The sequence below is a fragment of the Rhinoraja longicauda genome, chromosome 10 (assembly GCF_053455715.1).
Source record: "Rhinoraja longicauda isolate Sanriku21f chromosome 10, sRhiLon1.1, whole genome shotgun sequence".
Lineage (NCBI taxonomy): Eukaryota > Metazoa > Chordata > Chondrichthyes > Rajiformes > Arhynchobatidae > Rhinoraja > Rhinoraja longicauda.
The window spans coordinates 3,067,087-3,084,277 of NC_135962.1; the positions used below are offsets into that span (position 1 = coordinate 3,067,087).

A 17,191-nucleotide genomic window follows, 5' to 3' on the forward strand; every position below is an offset into this window, starting at 1 on the left:
AGTTACAAATTGATATTCGTTTTTAATTAAATCGATGGAATTCCTCAATAAATTGCTCATCTTTCTTCATAGTGAAAAATGTGATACTAATGTAGAGAGTGAATAAAGGGGATTTTGTGATCAAGACTTTCAAAGTCTTGTTGTAAGCTTCTGTTGTCCCCGACAATCTGGGGTATTCCTCTGTTCCCACCTTTGCTGTTCCGCAGAAAAAGCTATTTTCCCAGATGGGCTGATTTTCAATCTTTCCAAAAAAGACAATCATTGAGAAAAAAATCTAAAAAAAAGTATTTATAAGTGCTATAGATTCTGTAATTTTTCATTCATTTTGGAATCAACTGTGTGTTTTTTTAAACTTTATTTTCCTTTAGTGCTTACCAAAATATTTCTGTACAACACAACAAGTAAAATAAATATATCATCTTATAAAATAGTAAACCCAATAATAAAACAGCTTGGAAATTTGCAAGCTGTTTTATTATTGGGTTTACTATTTTATAAGATGATATATTTATTTTACTTGTTGTGTTGTACAGAAATATTTTGGTAAGCACTAAAGGAAAATAAAGTTTAAATCTCAGCAGATCAGGCAGCATCTCTGGAGAAAACGGATGGGTGACATTTCGGGTCAAGACCTTTCTTCAGACTTTGTCTTTCAGATTTCCATGTCTTTTTCATGAGGTATACATACTCACTTATTTACTCAAAGAGTTAAAAGTACAATAAAGTCTCATTCAACACAGCAACAACTAGACATTTATGCTTGTTCTGAATTTGCGCTACTACCTGTTAGAACTCCTTCCGAATCACACTGGCAATGAATGAAAAATACGTTGGAGGTTATGTTGCACTCACTTGCTCTTGTGCACCCAGCAGCCCAGCTTATCCTTGGGTGTTGGTGGCACTCCCTTGAAGTTTTCTATTCTCTCCCAATGCAATACTTTGTCTTTGTTTCTCAGATTTAAAAGATAGAACTGCAGAGAGATGGAAAAGATGATACTCAAGTTTAAACCTTCTTTGATGTCTAGAGTCATAGAGTGATACAGCGTGGAAACAGACCGTTTGGCCCAACTTGCCCACACCGGCCAACATGTCCCAGCTACACTAGTCCCACCTGCCCGCGTTTGGTCCATATCCCTCTGAACCTGTCCTATGCATGTAAATATCAAATAGTTCAAATAAAAACGATGTAATTAGAAGCCAAAATTCTGATCTGTACTCTCCCAGTCAACTATAGAAATGTGAATAGTATTATCTGCAATCAATCTTCCCTCCTGTTATGTTGATTTGTGAGATATAAAAATTCATAATGCAGGCATCAATTGTATGTCCTGGGAGAGACCCAGAGATAACTTTATTATCAAAATATCTAAATACGAAAAAAGAGTAACTGTGTAGGCAATTGCAGGCACTACAACTACAAATGGTATGTTACAGGTTAAAGAGTCAATGGTGCCACTTCTAGAGAGTCAAGTATTTTATTGTCATGTGGCCCAAAATGGAGCCATGAAATTCTTACTTGCAGCAGAAGCACGACAGGTTCGTAAACATAGTCCGCAGTAGATAATAAATAAAGTGTAATAAACAAAAAAAAGTTCAATAAATTAAAAAAATATAGTGCAAAAAAAAACAACGCCCAAAGTCCCTAATGCCACGCCGGCAGTTCGTAGTTCAGAGTTTAGTTACAACTCCAGTTAATAACAGAGCATTCACTTGCAGTTGTACAGAACAAGCAAGCTTAGAACAAGGCCTGGACCATTCACGAGCAATTTCAGAAACTCGTTCACACAAGGGGAGGAGAAATGTAGAATTCCCTCAGTGCTCCCTCAAACCCACCACCAAAATAATTGTTTTATTGGCCAGAAGACAAATTTTGAAAAGAAAACCATGTTAATAATTATTACCAACAAATTATTTCCATTTTGCAACCTCGTGCTACTATACTAAGAAGATTAATTTAAATGTCTTCTGATACAAGCAGCAAAATGTACAATGGACTAACTGTACAAGGTGCAGGCCAGATTACCAATTTTAGAAAATATAAATGCCTTAACAAATATCCAACAATATATTATAAATAAAGCAATAGTTAATCCCGTGTAGGAAAGAACTGCAAATGCTGGTTTAAATCGAAGAGAGACACAAAATGCTGGAGTAACTCAGTGGGACAGGCAGCGTCTATGGAGAGAAGGAATGGGTGACGTTTCGGGTCGAGACCCTTCTTCAAATTCTGTCCTGCAGTGTTACTCCAGCATTTTGTGTCTATCTCCAGTGGCATTCCAATAAATCTAAAACTCTACCTCATTCGAGTTCCCTATTGCATGGTGTCCTCCAAATAAATAAAGTACTCCATCTACACAGGTTGCACAACTTCCCGACATAGACTTTGGAACATCACCCCCTGTATATTTCTTCTTCCTGTAAAAATATAACATTACAATTAGTAGGAAATTCATTTGGCAGGGAAGACTTCTCCAATCATTTCTGAAAATTTCCAGTCATTTTAGTCAAGAATGTTTGATTGTCATATCTACCGAAATGGAACAATTATTTTATTTACTTGCAACAGCAGAACATGATGGTAAACGCACTACTCAACAAATAATATAATACAATTAAAAATAGCAGTTCAGTCACTTAATACACCAATATAGTTCAAAAAAACAAAACAAAGCCCGACGTCTCTTGTGCAACCAAGGCAGGTCGTGGTTTATTGGGGTTCATAGTGTTCAATAGCCTGATGATTGTTGGGAAGAAGCTGTTCCAGAACTTGAACGTCACAGTTTTCAGACTCCTGTACCTTCTTCCCGATGGCAGGAGTGAAATGAGAATGTGGCTGGGGTGGTGTGGGTCTCTTGATGATGCTGGCTGCCTTTTTGAGTCAGAACCTGTGATGGACCAAGCAATGTCCACTGCTCACTGTAACCTCCTTTGTTTCTGGGTGTTAAGAGTCAAGTATTAAATTTACTTAAATAAACTTAAGATTTTTCTTAATATAATGCTTTGAGAGACAGGTTATGACGCACATCACCTCCAGTCTCCCAGGTAACCCTGAACTACTGAACTAACAGGTCCCCGGCAGATGATCTCCCACTGGTCCTGGTCATTTCTGGAGCCTGGAGAACAAGGGCGTCTACGTCAGACTACAGCTCGGCCTTCAACACCAGAATTTTGGAATGTGTTATTGTAGGAGCCATTTATGTTTAGGCTAGGCTGGCATATTATATTATTTTGTCTAGATATATCTTGCCGTATTATTTTGGACACTTGGGGGCGGACATTAGATGTGCAGCATGGTGTATATATATATATATATGGGCATAAGGGACTGGGAGGGATAGCATACAGTTCTTACCAGACCTGGACAGACCATCGACTGGACAGACCTGAGACCAGACCAGGGACAGATCAGCCAGCTACGACTTGTATGCGAAATAAGTAAAGCCTGGTATGTTCATCTCCTTGTTTGTACAACTACTTCAATAAACAACTAATTAAACTGGAAAAATTGACTGGAAGATCTGTTCTGTTGGGTCTGTGTAAGATCACTCCTACTCCCTACTGTAATAATGGCAATTGGAAAAGAAGTCACTGGAAAGGTCGGAAAGTTGCCATTGCAGTTATATATAGACGCATCGTAAAAAGCATCTTATCGAGATGCATCAGTGTTTGATTTGGCAAATGCTCTGCACAAAACAGTAAGAAATCGCAGAGAGCAGTGGACGCAGCCCAGTCTATCGTGCAAGCCAGCCTCCCACTCTCAGACTATCTATACTTCACAGTGCCTTGCAAAAGCAGTCAACGTCCAGCCAAAGGGCACAGCTTTAAGGTGAGGGGGACAACTTTACTTTTTTTTTTTACACAGAGGTGGTGAGTGCCTGGAACACGCCGTCTGGGATAATGGTTGAAGCAGATACAATAGTGGCATTTACCAAGCCCTTGGATAGGCATATGCAGGGAATGGACAATTATGGATTATACACAGGTAGATAAGAGATGGTCTTGGCATCATGTTCGGCACAGACATTTTGGGCCAAAGGACCTGTTCATGTGTGGTACTGTTCTGTGTTCCAACATAAGTAAACACCACTCACACCTCGGTCATTCCCTCTTCTCCCCTCTCATGTCGAGCAGAAGAAGCAAAAGCTTGAAAGCACATACCACCAGATTCAAGATAAACACAAAATGTTGGAGTACCTCATGGGTGACGTTTCAGGTCTAGACCCTTCTTCAGACTGAGAGTCAGGGGAGAGGGAGACACAGAGATAAGGAAAGGTAAAGTGTGTGACGGGTAAAGACAACACAAGACAACTCTACCACCAGATTCAAGGGCAGTTTCTATCCCACTATTAACAGAGTTTTGAACCCTTATAAGGACCTATTTGCAATCCCCCAATCTACCTTTAACTGTCATCCTACTTAGTCTCACTGTTTCACTTATTAGTTTATTTGTTATCACCTTCACCATGCTTCCAAGATGGTGCCCAACCAAGGCGACTATTTGTGTGCTACCCACGGAAGCAGATCTACAATCACATATTACAATGGCTCCACATTCTTAAATCTCTACACTGTAATGGCTCGATTGTAATCATGTTTTGTCTTCTGCTGACAAGATAGAACGCAACAAAAGCTTTTCACTGTACCTCGGTACACGTGACAATAAACTAAACTGCATTTATGGCCCTTGCCCTCTTTCTTTTATTTATACTTTCTCTGAAATGCATTAAGTCTGCATGGTTTGATTCTATTCACTTATGGATGTTCTTCCTGGATAGCATGCAAAACAAGGTTTCTCACTGAGTGCAGGTATCCTTTTTGTAAACCAGCATCTGCAGTTCCTTGTATCTCGGTACGTGACGATAATACACCCGGTGGTTTCAATTGTCCACCCCACTCTGACCTTTGGGTTTGGCCTTTGATAGAAAAAGCCAATAGTAAGTTTGAGAATGAGTGTCTCATCTTCCAACCAGGCATTCTACAGCCCTCACTGAGAGGACTGGTCTGTCCAATGTTGTAGCAGTGTTGGCTCGAAACAGAAACACTGCTCTTTCTTTGGTTCTGCAATGATGCTGCCCAACTGGTTTTGCATTTTCAGCATCTGCAATACTTTACATTTCACAGTTCCAGAATGGCTTGTTTTGCCACCCCACACACCCCTCCTTTTTCCCCATGCATATCCTATTCACACCTCCTCCAGACAGAATCACACTAATTAACCAGTCTTCACCACCATTTCCCTGCCGTCACCTCACCTTTCACACCTTCTAGTCCCACCATCTCACCCTAATGCCAGCCTTCCACTCCCCTTCTTTTCTATAACTTCAACCGAGTTTGCTTTCTGATTTTGCCTGGTTTCTCTGACACAGAAACTGATTTAACGAGGGTTGATAACCTTTGTACCTTTGAACATTTCTAGCCCTTTGCAATTTTAATCCAGATTCAGAGCAGCTGCTGATTTTTGCTTTTGAACTTTCTATTGCAGCTGGGGGGGGGGGGGGGGGGGGGGGGGGGGGGGTGGAGAGACACAAAAAGCTGAAATAACAGCAGCCCAGGCAGCATCTCTGGAGAGAAGGAGTGGGTGACTTTTCGTCTCAAGACCCTTCGGGGGGGAGTTGATTGACCGCGTGTGTGCCTCACCATTCAACAACACAGGGAACTCAAACGTTTAAAAACAGACCAATGTATAAAACATTAATAGAAAATCAAAACATCCCATTGTCCAGTTTCCATGTTATAGATCCAAAGTTCTTCCCTTGGCAAATAGATGTCATGATAGCCTTGAGGTGCAGCATTCTGCAAATAAAATGAAAAATAATTCAGGGAAAATAACAGGAACATGACACTGACACCAACGGTACAGGATTATGGGCATAAAAAAACAGCCAATTGAATGGACAAGCACAGACTTGATTGGCTGAATACACTCTTCTACTATTATTAATGATTTTGATTCTACAAAAATCCTGATATTTTCATGTGCGAATTATATTATTTTGACAAATTTGCAGGACTACAATCACTACAACTTTGTACAGCACAGACACGAGCTGATCTTTCTACACTAATTTGCCTGCAAGGGTCGGTATCCTCCTATGCCCTGCCTATTTAAATGTGTGTCTAAATATTTCTTAAATGTAGCAAATTTATCCAATTCAACCACTCCTCTTGCAACGTGTTCCAGATTCCAATCATTCTCTGTGAGGACAAAATCTTTCCCCTCAAATTCTTTCAAAACCCCTTTATCTCATCTTTCGATCCCGACTATGGGTGCTGTCTGTACGGAGTTTGTACGTTCTCCCCGTGACCTGAGTGGGATTTCTCCGAGATCTTCGGTTTCCTTCCACACTCCAAAGACGTACAGGTTTGTAGGTTAATTGGCTTGGTTAATGTAAAAAAAAATTAAAAATTGTCCTCAGTGTAATGTGCGAGAATCGCTGGCCCATTGGGCCTGTTTCTGCACTGTATCTCTAAACTAAACTAACCAGTGTTTTGTAAAGTTGCAACAATTCACCCCAACTTACCTTCTTCACCACCCATTCTACCAATGTTGCCACTGCCAAGAAACATGGACTTAACCCCCAAGGTCCCTTTGTTCATTAACATTCTGTGCAGCCCTACGATTCACTGTGAATATCTACCTCCATTTGACTTCCCCAAATGCAATACCTCACACCTGCCAGCTCTCAGACCAACACCCTATCCGATCTATATCCTGCTCGTCTTTGACAACCTTCCTCTCTATCCACAACATTACCAACCTTCACCTCATCCACATGCTTACAGATCTCCTTCATTTACCTCATAAACAAGAAGGGTCCCAGGATGAGCCCTGTGGAACACCACTGGTCACATTAATGAAGCACACTGTCACCACAATGCCCTGGTCAGCCATTGCTTTCCAAGTGTACATAAATCCTCTCCAATAATTTCCCTACCATCGATACAACGCTCACCTACCTAGAGTTACAAAACTTTCATACAAAACGTTGTCAGGGCCCCAGCTATATTGTTTCCCATAGCAACCTGGGATGGATCACATCCAGTCATATGTGTCCAATAACATCCAACACTAAAGATAGACACAAAAACCGGTGGAGCCACCAGCAGTGGCTGCCTCGCCAACAGTATGTGATAAAAAGTATGTTTTAGTGTTCCTTGGTTTGTTTTATGTGAGGGGTGGAGGGAGGGGTTGGAGGAAACTTTTTTCAATCTCTTACCTCGACGGAGATACGATTTTTTTCCATATCTTATCTCCATCCCCACTGCGGCCGAGCATCGAGGAGTTGGCGGCCATTCCTGGATACCGGCCCAGCACTTCACGCCGCGGGAGTCTGTGGACTTTAACATCGCGGAGCCTGCGATCCCTTTGCCGGGGATCGAAGCTCCAACCACGGAGCCTGTGGACTTTAGCATCGTGAGTCTCTGGTAAGAAGAGACCGACTCGGGAGCTCCATGTCGCGAAGAGAGTTTCAACTGCCCCAACGTGGGAGTTTCGATCACCACCTTCGATCGCGCCGACTCCAATTTTTTTTTACTAACCCAACAAGAACAAGAGGAAGAAGACTGCCTTCCATCACAGTGAGGAATGCGGAATCCACTGTGATGGATGTTTATATTAACTTTTATGTGGTTGTGTGTCTTGTTGCTTTTCACTTAGTATGGCTGTATGGTAACTCAAATTTCACTGTACCTCAAGTCAAGTCAAGTTTATTTGTCACATACACATACACGATGTGCAGTGAAATGATAGTGGCAATGCCTGCGGATTGTGCAAAAAAAGAATTACAGTTACAGCATATAAATTAAAGTTAATATAGAGAAGACAAAATTTAGTCCCTGGAGTTGTAATAGTTAACAGTCTTTATGGCCTGTGGGAAGAAACTCCGTCTCATCCTCTCTGTTTTCACAGCGTGACAGCGGAGGCGTTTGCCTGATCGTAGCATCTGGAACAGTCCGTTACTGGGGTGGTAGGGGCCCCCCATAATCTTGCTCTCGATCTGCACCTTCTGATGTATAGGTCCTGCAGGGGGGCGAGTGTAGTTCCCATGGTGCGTTCAGCCGAACGCACTACTCTCTGCAGGGCCTTCCTGTCCTGGGCAGAGCTGTTCCCAAACCAGACTGTGATGTTGTCGGACAGGATGCTCTCTACAGCCCCAGAGTAGAAGCAATGAAGGATCCTCAGAGACACTCTGAATTTCCTCAGCTGTCTAAGGTGGTAAAGGCGCTGCTTTGCCTTACCCACCAGTGCGGCAATGTGCGTTGTCAATGTCAGATCCTCTTTGATGTGGACTCCCAGGTATTTAAAACTGCTCACCCTATCCACAGTAGACCCATTTATCTCCAGTGGCGTGTACGTCCTTGGATGTTGAGCCCTTCTAAAGTCCACAATCAGCTCCTTAGTTTTAGTGACATTCAAGAGGAGGCTATTGTCCTGACACCAGAGTGCCAGATCAGCCACCTCCTCCCGGTAGGCCTTCTCATTGTTGTCGGAGATCCGGCCCACCACCACAGTGTCATCAGCAAACTTGATGATGGAGTTGGAGCTGAACCTGGCCCCACAGTCATGTGTGTACAGGGAGTACAGTAGGGGGCTAAGGACGCAACCCTGGGGGGATCCTATGTTCAGGGTGAGGGAGCTAGATGTGTGTTCCCCCATCCTGACCACTTGGGGCCTGGCGGTGAGAAAGTCCAGGACCCAGGCACACAGAGGGGTGCTAAGCCCCAGTTCCAGCAGCTTCTCAGCCAGTCTGGTGGGGACTATGATATTGAAAGCTGAACTAAAGTCAATGAACAGCATCCTCACATAGCCCCCCTGGCTGTCCAGATGAGAGAGAGCGGTGTGCAGAACCTGGGAGACCACATCAACCGTGGACCTGTTCGGACGGTATGAGAACTGTACTGGGTCCATGTTGCGAGGAAGGAGGGCACAGATGTGCTTCTGGATTAGTCTCTCGAAGCATTTCATGACCACCGAGGTGAGGGCCACCGGTCAGTAGTCATTTAAACAAGCTGGAGAGGCATTCTTTGGCACCGGTACGATGATGGATCTTTTGAAGCATGCAGGGACCACGGACTTGGCCAAGGAGAGGTTGAATATTGTGGTGAGCACTGGAGCAAGCTGAGTAACACAAGATTTTAGTACTCGCCCAGATATACCATCTGGGCCTCCAGCTTTCCTCGTGTTCACACGCGTCAGAGCCCACCTCACCTCATGCTCGGACACCGAGAATGTGTGCACATCCCCGGCGGTGTATCCCCCTCCAGCCTCGCTAGCCAGCACGCTGGCGGTGTTGTTTTTAGACGGCGAGCTAGGGGTAATGTTGCCTGTCACGAACCGTGCGTAGAAGGAGTTCAAGTCATCAGTTAGGGAGGTGCCGGCACTTTCGGTTGAGGGGGTGCTGGACCTGTAGCTAGTTATAGTCCGTAGCCCCTGCCAAAGGTGCCTGGTGTCCTGCTGCTCCATCTGTGACTCCATCCTGTCCCTGTACCTCCTTTTTGCTTCCTTCACCACCCTTCGCAGTCGGTAGGACTCTACCTTGTAGTCGTCCATATTGCCGGATGCCAGGTCAGAGTTGTAAGCAGCGGTGCGAGCATTCAAGGCAACGCGAATAGACCTGTCCACCCAGGGTTTTTGGTTAGGAAAGATACTAACCCTTACCGTGGGGACGATGGTATCGGTTATTGTTGCAATGAAGTCCGTAACCACTTCCACGAATTCACTGACGTCTCTGGAACTTGCTTGGAACATATTCTAGTCGACATCGCTCAGTGCATCTTGCAGCATGGCCTCTGAATGGTCAGACCACCGCTTTACGTCCCTCTTCAGTGCCGTTTCCCGTACTATCCGTTGTTTATACTCCGGCTCCAGGAAAATGGCAGCGTGGTCAGATTTTCCAAAAGGAGGGAGAGGAACGGCCTTGTAGCCTTTCCTGAATGGCGTGTAGCAGTGAAATCTCCAGCCACCACCACAGCCGCATCGGGGTTCTTGTTTTGGTGTCGACACAACACATCGTGTAGGGCCGATAATGCGGTGGAATATAGACGGCTGTGAGATCACCGAGCTGAACTCCTGGGGAAGGTAAAATGGACGGCATGAGATAGTCAGATGTTCCAGGTCCGGCGAGCAGGAACGAGAAAGCGTCTTAATATTCCTAGGGTTGCACCAGTTATTGTTGGTCATGAAGCAAACTCGTCCACCCTTGGATTTCCCGGATTCTTCCGTTCTGTCTGCACGGAAAACAGTGAAGGATTTGGTTGGGCAGATCACCTGATCCGGCACCAGCGGGGTCAGCCATGTCTCGGTCAGACAGAAGATGTTGCAGTCTCTTATGTCCCTCTGGAATTTGATCCTCGCTGAACCTTAATTGGTACATGTGATAATAAACTGACCTTTAAACCTTGAAAACTTGGATTAACTCAGCGGGTCTGGCAGCATCTCTGGAGAAAACGAATAGGTGACGTTTTGGGTCGGAACCCTTCTTCAGACTCCTTCAGGGTCCAACCTGTAACATCACCTGTTCCTTTTCTCCAGAGATGCTGCTTGACCCGCTGAGTTACCCCAGCCTTTTGTGTCTATCTTTGGAATAAACCAGTGTCTGCAGTTCCTTCCTGAACAACCGACACCTCTCTTTCTTAACACTGACCTACTCCAGATTACGCACATACCCTCCCTGAACACACCAAGTCCTTCTCACTGAGAGTAAACATGAGAACCACTCATTGAGGCCCTCCTCCACACATAGATGATTGCTTTAGTCCCTCAAGGCATCTGCTCCTTCTCTGTTCTCTTGTTCCTGATATACTTATAAAATATTAGTGATAATAAATATTGAGAATTTCAGCAAATAGCTCCCTAGCTGAAAAGATACTGCAAATTGAGCAAATGATGTCCTTTGATTTGATGTCATTTTTAATTATTAGTCCATATGTGCAATTGCAAAAGTGATCTGGATTGCCCAAAGTAATTTTCTTTTTACAAAAACACATGCATTTTAAACATTAAGAAACACTTGAGAAGTAAACAGAATACTAAATTTGTGAATATTATAAATTAAAAGAAGGGGTATTGCAGTTCACACTACCTTACCTTATATCCCCCAAGGACGTACATTTGGTTTCCATGTGCTGCAGCTATATGACCACTTCGCTCTTCTGGAGTACAATCATGAAAATTGGACAGTGGAATTCCAGCCTGTAAATATTCCAGACCATTTTCTTCCTCTTCATCTTCATCCTCTTCTACTACTTGTAGGTCTTCATTTTCATTAGCCATGTTTCACAATTTCTAAACAAAAATAGTTATTTTTTTAAAGTAGTGCAACTTTAGTAGTAGTATATTTTCTCAGTGGTTTCAAATGAGCTCTTAGCAAATGGAAAGTTATACAGGAAGATGCTAATTTATATTGCCATAAATATAATTGAGGAATCGTGTGGGAAGAAACCGCAGATACTGGTTTAAATCGAAGATGGTCACAAAATGCTGGAGTAACTCAGCGGGTCAGGCAGCATCTCTGGAAAGAAGGAACGGGTGACGTGAGGAAGGGTCTCGACCCTAAATGTCACCCGTTCCTTCTCTCCAGAGATGCTACCTGTCCCGCTGAGTTACTCCAGCATTTTGTGTCTATCTTCAATATAACTGAGAACATCCATTCAAGTATTCTATTTTGTATGTGCTTGTCAGTTTATACTATGTGGCTGGACTTACCATTGAATCATTATTTAAGTTATCATGAAACTTGCAGCTGATAATAAGAATTGGCAAGGAGGGCGAAAGATTGTCAGTAACTGTCCTTCATTCACAAATTAATTTCACTTCACTTACTATTAAAACACAAAGTACTTGTGTTGTAAACACAAAGCACCAGGATAAGCGCTCAACCAAGAAAACCGAGCCCAAAGCCAAAGTAGTGTCTAAAGTCTTTATACACACTTATGCTAAGGACAATATCTAACTCCATATGCAATAATAAGCTAACTACATATTAATAAGCACAACTGACAAGCACAAATAACAACTGACCTTGCGGATGCAAGTATATCATTGGGGTTATCAAGTGGGCACCTCCCTTCACTGGTGTTTCGTTGAGTTTGGCCCACGATACCTCGGGAAGGCTCAACAGTTAGTTCTGGCATCCCGATCTGAACCCAATTAAGCATGCCTTTTATATGCTTAAGAGAATGCTGAAGAGAAAACTGAAGGGAACTAGCCCCAAAACAAGCATAAGCTAAAGATGGCCGCAATACAGGCCTGGCAGAGCATCACCAGAGAAGACACCCAGCAACTGGTGATGTCCGTGAATCGCAGACTTTAAGCAGTCATTGCATGCATAGGATTTGCAACAAAGTACTAAACATGACTACTTTCATTTACATGGCATTGCTCTGTCCCAAACATTATGGTGCCCTGAAATGGGGGGGGACTATGTAGAAATACTGCTGTAATTTCTACACGGTGGAACAAAAATGTATAAAAATGGCCTTTATTAAAATCTGACAATGTGCACTTTAACCACATGTGATTTTTTTCTATTACAAATCTCAAGGAGTACAGAGGCAAATAAATAAATGATGGGTCTTTGTCCCAAATATTATGGAGGGCACTGTATCTACTAAATAAAGGAAACTGTAGACGAATAATACACTCAAACAAATGCTACACACTCGCATCCTGTTTTACACTTATCCTAACCCATCATTAAACAGTCGTAGCGGCACAAATATCAACCTCACATAAAATCCAGAAATTCAATTAAATGTAGTGGGAGAAAGGATGTTTTTCGGACCGTAGGCCTGTGAGTAGTGGCGTGCCTCAGGGATTGGTGCTGGGCCCATTGCCATTTGTCATCTACATCAATATTTGGATTCAAATGTACAAAGCATGATTTGCAGATGATACCAAAATAGGTATTGTAGATAGTGAAGATAGTTATCAAGAATGACTAATGATGTTTAATTCAGATGTGTAAGGTGCTGCATTTTTGGAAGTCAAACTTGGGCAGTAGTTTCACAATGAACGGTAGGGCCATGGGGAGTGTTGTCAAGCAAAAGGATTGAGGAGTACAAGTACATAGTTCCTTCAAAGTGGCATCATAGTTAGATAGGGTGGTGAAGAAGGCTTTTAACACAATGGCCTTCATCTGTAGTTTAAACTGTAGTTTAAAGATACAACGTGGAAACAGGCCTTTTGACTCACCAAGTCCATGCCGACCAGTGATCCCTGCACACTAACACTATCCTACACACACCAGGGACAATTAAAAAATTTACTAAGCCAATTAGCCTACAAACCTGCACGTCTTTGGAGTGTGGGAGGAAACTGGAGCATCCGGAGAAAACTCACGGAGGTTACGAGGAGAATGTACAAACTCCGTTCAAATAGCCCTCCAAGTCAGGATCGGACTGGGGTCTCTGTAAAGCAGCAACTCTACCGCTGCGCCACGGTGCCACCCTAAGTACCCAGGGTATTGAGTATAGACGTTGGCATATACAAAGAATTGCAGATGCTGGTTTATACCAAAAACAAACACAAAGTGCTGGAGTAACTCAGCCAGTTAGGCAGCATCTCTAGAGAAAAAGATTGAGTGGCTTTTCGAAACATCATCTATCCTTTTTCTCCAGAGACGCTGCCTGACCCGCTGAGTTAGTCCAGCACTTGGTGTCTATAGAAGTTGAGATGTTATGTCGAAGGTATGCACAAAATACTGGAGTAACTCGGCGGGACAGGCAGCATCTCTGGAGAGAAGGAATGGGTGACATTTTGGGTCGAGACCCTTCTTCAGACTGATGTCAGGGGAGTGGGCAATATAGAGATTAAATGTAGTCAGAGACAGTAAGACTGGTGGGAGAACTGGGAAGGGGGAGGGGATGGAGAGAGAGGGAAAGCAAGGGCTACATGAAGTTAGAGAAGTCAATGTTCATACTGCTGGGGTGTAAGCTACTTAAGTGAAATATGAGGTGCTGTTCCTCACTCCGACAATGGAGGAGGCCCACGACAGAAATGGTCAGATTGGGAATGGGAGGGGGAGTTAAAGTGCTGAGCAACCGAGAGATCAGGTAAGTTTAGGCGGACTGAGCAGAAGTGTTCAGCGAAATGATCGCCGAGCCTGCGCTTGGTCTCGCCGATATACAGGAGTTGACACCTGGAACAGCGGATACAGTAGTGGATACAGTTATGTTACAGTTGTACAAGAAGTCGGTGAGGCCACTATTGGAGTATTGTGTTCAGTTTTAGACACCTTTCTTTAGGAAAAATTCCATTAAGTTGGAAAGGGTGCAGAGAAGATTTGAGGATTTTCCCAGGATTCGAAGGCCTGAGCTCTAAGAAGGTTGGGCAGGCTATGATTTTATTTCTATGAACACAGTAAGCAGAGGGGTGACCATATGGAGGTGGATAAAATTATGAGTGGAATAGGGTGAATGCACAGTCTTTTTCCCAAGGCAAAGGAATCAGGAAATAGAGGACATAGGTTTAAGGTGAGAGGGGAAATTCAATAGGAACCTGAGGGGCAACCTTATCCAGAGGGTGGTGGGTATATGGAACGAGCTGCCAGAGGAATTAGCTGAGGCAGGTACTATCATGGCATTTAAAAGACAATTGAACAGGTATGTGGATGGAAACGGTTAGAGGGATATGCACCACATATGAGTGAAGGGGACAAGCTTAGATGGAACATCTTGGTTAACATGGACGAGTTGGGCCGAAGGACCTGTTTCGGCTGTATGAACCTATAACTCCAATGAAGGGACCAAAACTATATTAAAAAAAGACACAAAGTGCTGGAGTAACTAGCGGGTCAGGCAGCGTCTCTTGAGAACATGGGTCGGGTCCCTGCTACAGAATGTAAATAGTGAGCCAGCTTCGGAGATTTACCGCCTGACCTGGCCTGACCTGACGTGTGTGAATGCGTGTGCGGTCGCGTTAAGTCTTGAAACACAGAGTACAGGGTGAATCATGATAGAGCGAGTGCGGTTTAATTTGAAGAGCAGAGTAAGCTGCACTAACCGGAGCTGCCAGCGCAGTGTCGACACAGACCCGGACTTTAACCCAACCCTCCATCACACACTTGCAAACCCACATGTGAGCCCCCACCCAGAGGCAGCTCTGCTCCAACCTGCGGCCACGCAGCCAGGGCAAGGGCAGCGGCAGCGGCCACTGCGCCTGCTGGGCCTGGGTCTGGGCCTATACCTGGGCGGGGGCCGGGACCGGCGCCGCTTGTTTACAAACCTCCACACGCACCGGCGCACACCGGAAGCTGCTCTGCTGAGCACTTCCGGCCGACGGCGCTGGAAGTCCGTCCGAGTCACGTGTCCAACAGAGAGCACGTGATTACCGAGTCCGGTGCGATCACGTGATCCCCACCCGGGGATCGCTGCCACCTCTTCAGAAGGGAAGCTGTGGAACTCAGAAGGCAGTGGAGGCCAATTCTCTGGATGCTTTCCAGAGAGAGTTAGATAGAGCTCTTAATGATAGCGGAGTCAAGGGATATGGGGAGAAAGCAGGAACGGGGTACTGATTGTGGATGATCAGCTATGATCATGGTGAATGGCGGTGCTGGCTCGAAGGGCCGAATGGCCTACTCCTGCACCTATTGTCTATTGACCCCAGTATCCAGAGCGTTTCTTGTTTCTACTTTCTACTGCACAACCGCCAACAGCTGGGCTATCTCGTGCGGGTTTCGCTCGCGTGGGTACCGGTTGCAAAAGGGTTATTTAGATTTTTATGTGGGCAAGTTTGGTGAGATGATCCATGTCCAAGTTGTCGAGCTGTGACTTGAAGAGTGACAAGGTTGGTGCACATCTGGTGGTGTCAGGAAGGATGTTCCACTCTGGGATAGTCCATGGATATAGTGACTGTAGGTAGCTATTTTTGTTTGCTCTAATTCTAGTACAAGTGAAGTGACCTGAGGACTGTCTTGTAAATGGCTGGGTATTGGATTGAATAAAGTGAGATATGTTACTGGGGATGATGCAATGAGTCTCTTTGTAGACAATACATAAGCGGGCTTTGGTGCGTCTTGACTCCAGCGCCAAGGCGATTTAACATATCGGAGACGTTGGCAACGGAGGCACTCCCACACAATGAAGTGCTTGAAGCGAATGCTAGAGATATATTTAAAGAGAAACTGGAAAAAGCTTGGAGGGCGGTCACGGTGGCACAGCGTTAGAGTTGCTGCCTTACAGCGAATGCAGCGCCAGAGACCCGGGTTCGATCCGTTTCGATGAGAACACGGGAGGGTGGAGAGAATAATTAAGCGACATGGACTAGTTGGGTTAAATGGCCAGCCTCTGTGCGGATTTCCATATGAAGCATGCCATCTTTCAATTCCATATGCTGCTACTTTCAGGGAGTTTTGCACTTGAAGCCATGATCTCTTTATATATCAATGCTATTGTAAAGGGTCCTGCTGTTAAGGGTCCTGCCATTAACTGTATACGGTTCCCTTGCATTCGACCTCCCAAAGTGCAACACCTCACATTTGCCATTTCTCTGCCCATTTCTGTAGCTAATCTATATCCCGCTGTAAAGTTTGAAAACCTTCCTCAATGTCTACAACTCCTCCAATGTTGGTGTTGGCAGCAAACATACCAACCAATCCATCTAATTTTATATGCAAGTCGTTTATATATATCACAGAGATCCCAGCACAGATCCTTGCAGAGCTCCACTGGTCAAAGACCTGCAGCCAGAATAACACTCTTCCACTGTTACTCGGTCTTATATGGGCAAGTCAGTTCTGAATCCAAACTATCATGCCATCATAGATTTCATGCATCTTAATCTTCTGGATGAACCTACCATGAGGTACCTAGTCAAATGCCTCACTGAAGTCCACGTGAACATCCACTGCCCCACCCTCACCAACCATCACCAACCATCTCCTCCAAAAAAAAGAATCGAGTTTGTAAGACTTAACCTGCACTGCCTAAGTCCACTATGTCCCAGGTAGTCCATCCTCTTCCAAATACAAATCTCATCCCTCAGAATCCTCTCCAATAGCATCACTATTTCCCTCCTGGGATAAATAAAGTTCATCGTATCGTATTCCCACTGATGCGAGGCTCATCAATCTATAAATTCCATGGATTATCCCCATGTACCTACTTAAAGAGTTAATGGCAATTGTCCAGTTCTCTGGGACGTCGTCTATGGCAAAAGGGGTTACAAAGATTTATGCCAAGGTTAATGGAGTTT

At 44.3% G+C, this 17,191-nt stretch overlaps 1 protein-coding gene across 4 annotated transcripts in view; it reads right to left on the reverse strand.

The window, feature by feature from the left end:
- Positions 1 to 15,270, reverse strand: part of klhdc2 (kelch domain containing 2) — a 31,030-nt gene extending 15,760 nt beyond the window's left edge. The window contains exons 1-5 of one of the 4 annotated variants that reach the window (XM_078406054.1): positions 15,224 to 15,270; positions 11,087 to 11,284; positions 5,713 to 5,793; positions 2,298 to 2,414; positions 853 to 971 (exon numbers count right to left, since the gene is read on the reverse strand). In XM_078406054.1, the coding sequence (XP_078262180.1) occupies positions 853 to 971; positions 2,298 to 2,414; positions 5,713 to 5,793; positions 11,087 to 11,272 (503 nt within the window). In that variant the 5' untranslated portion in view covers positions 11,273 to 11,284; positions 15,224 to 15,270. The other 3 variants (XM_078406053.1, XM_078406055.1, XM_078406056.1) reach the window with 3 other exon arrangements.
- Between the last annotated feature and the right edge of the window lie 1,921 nt (positions 15,271 to 17,191).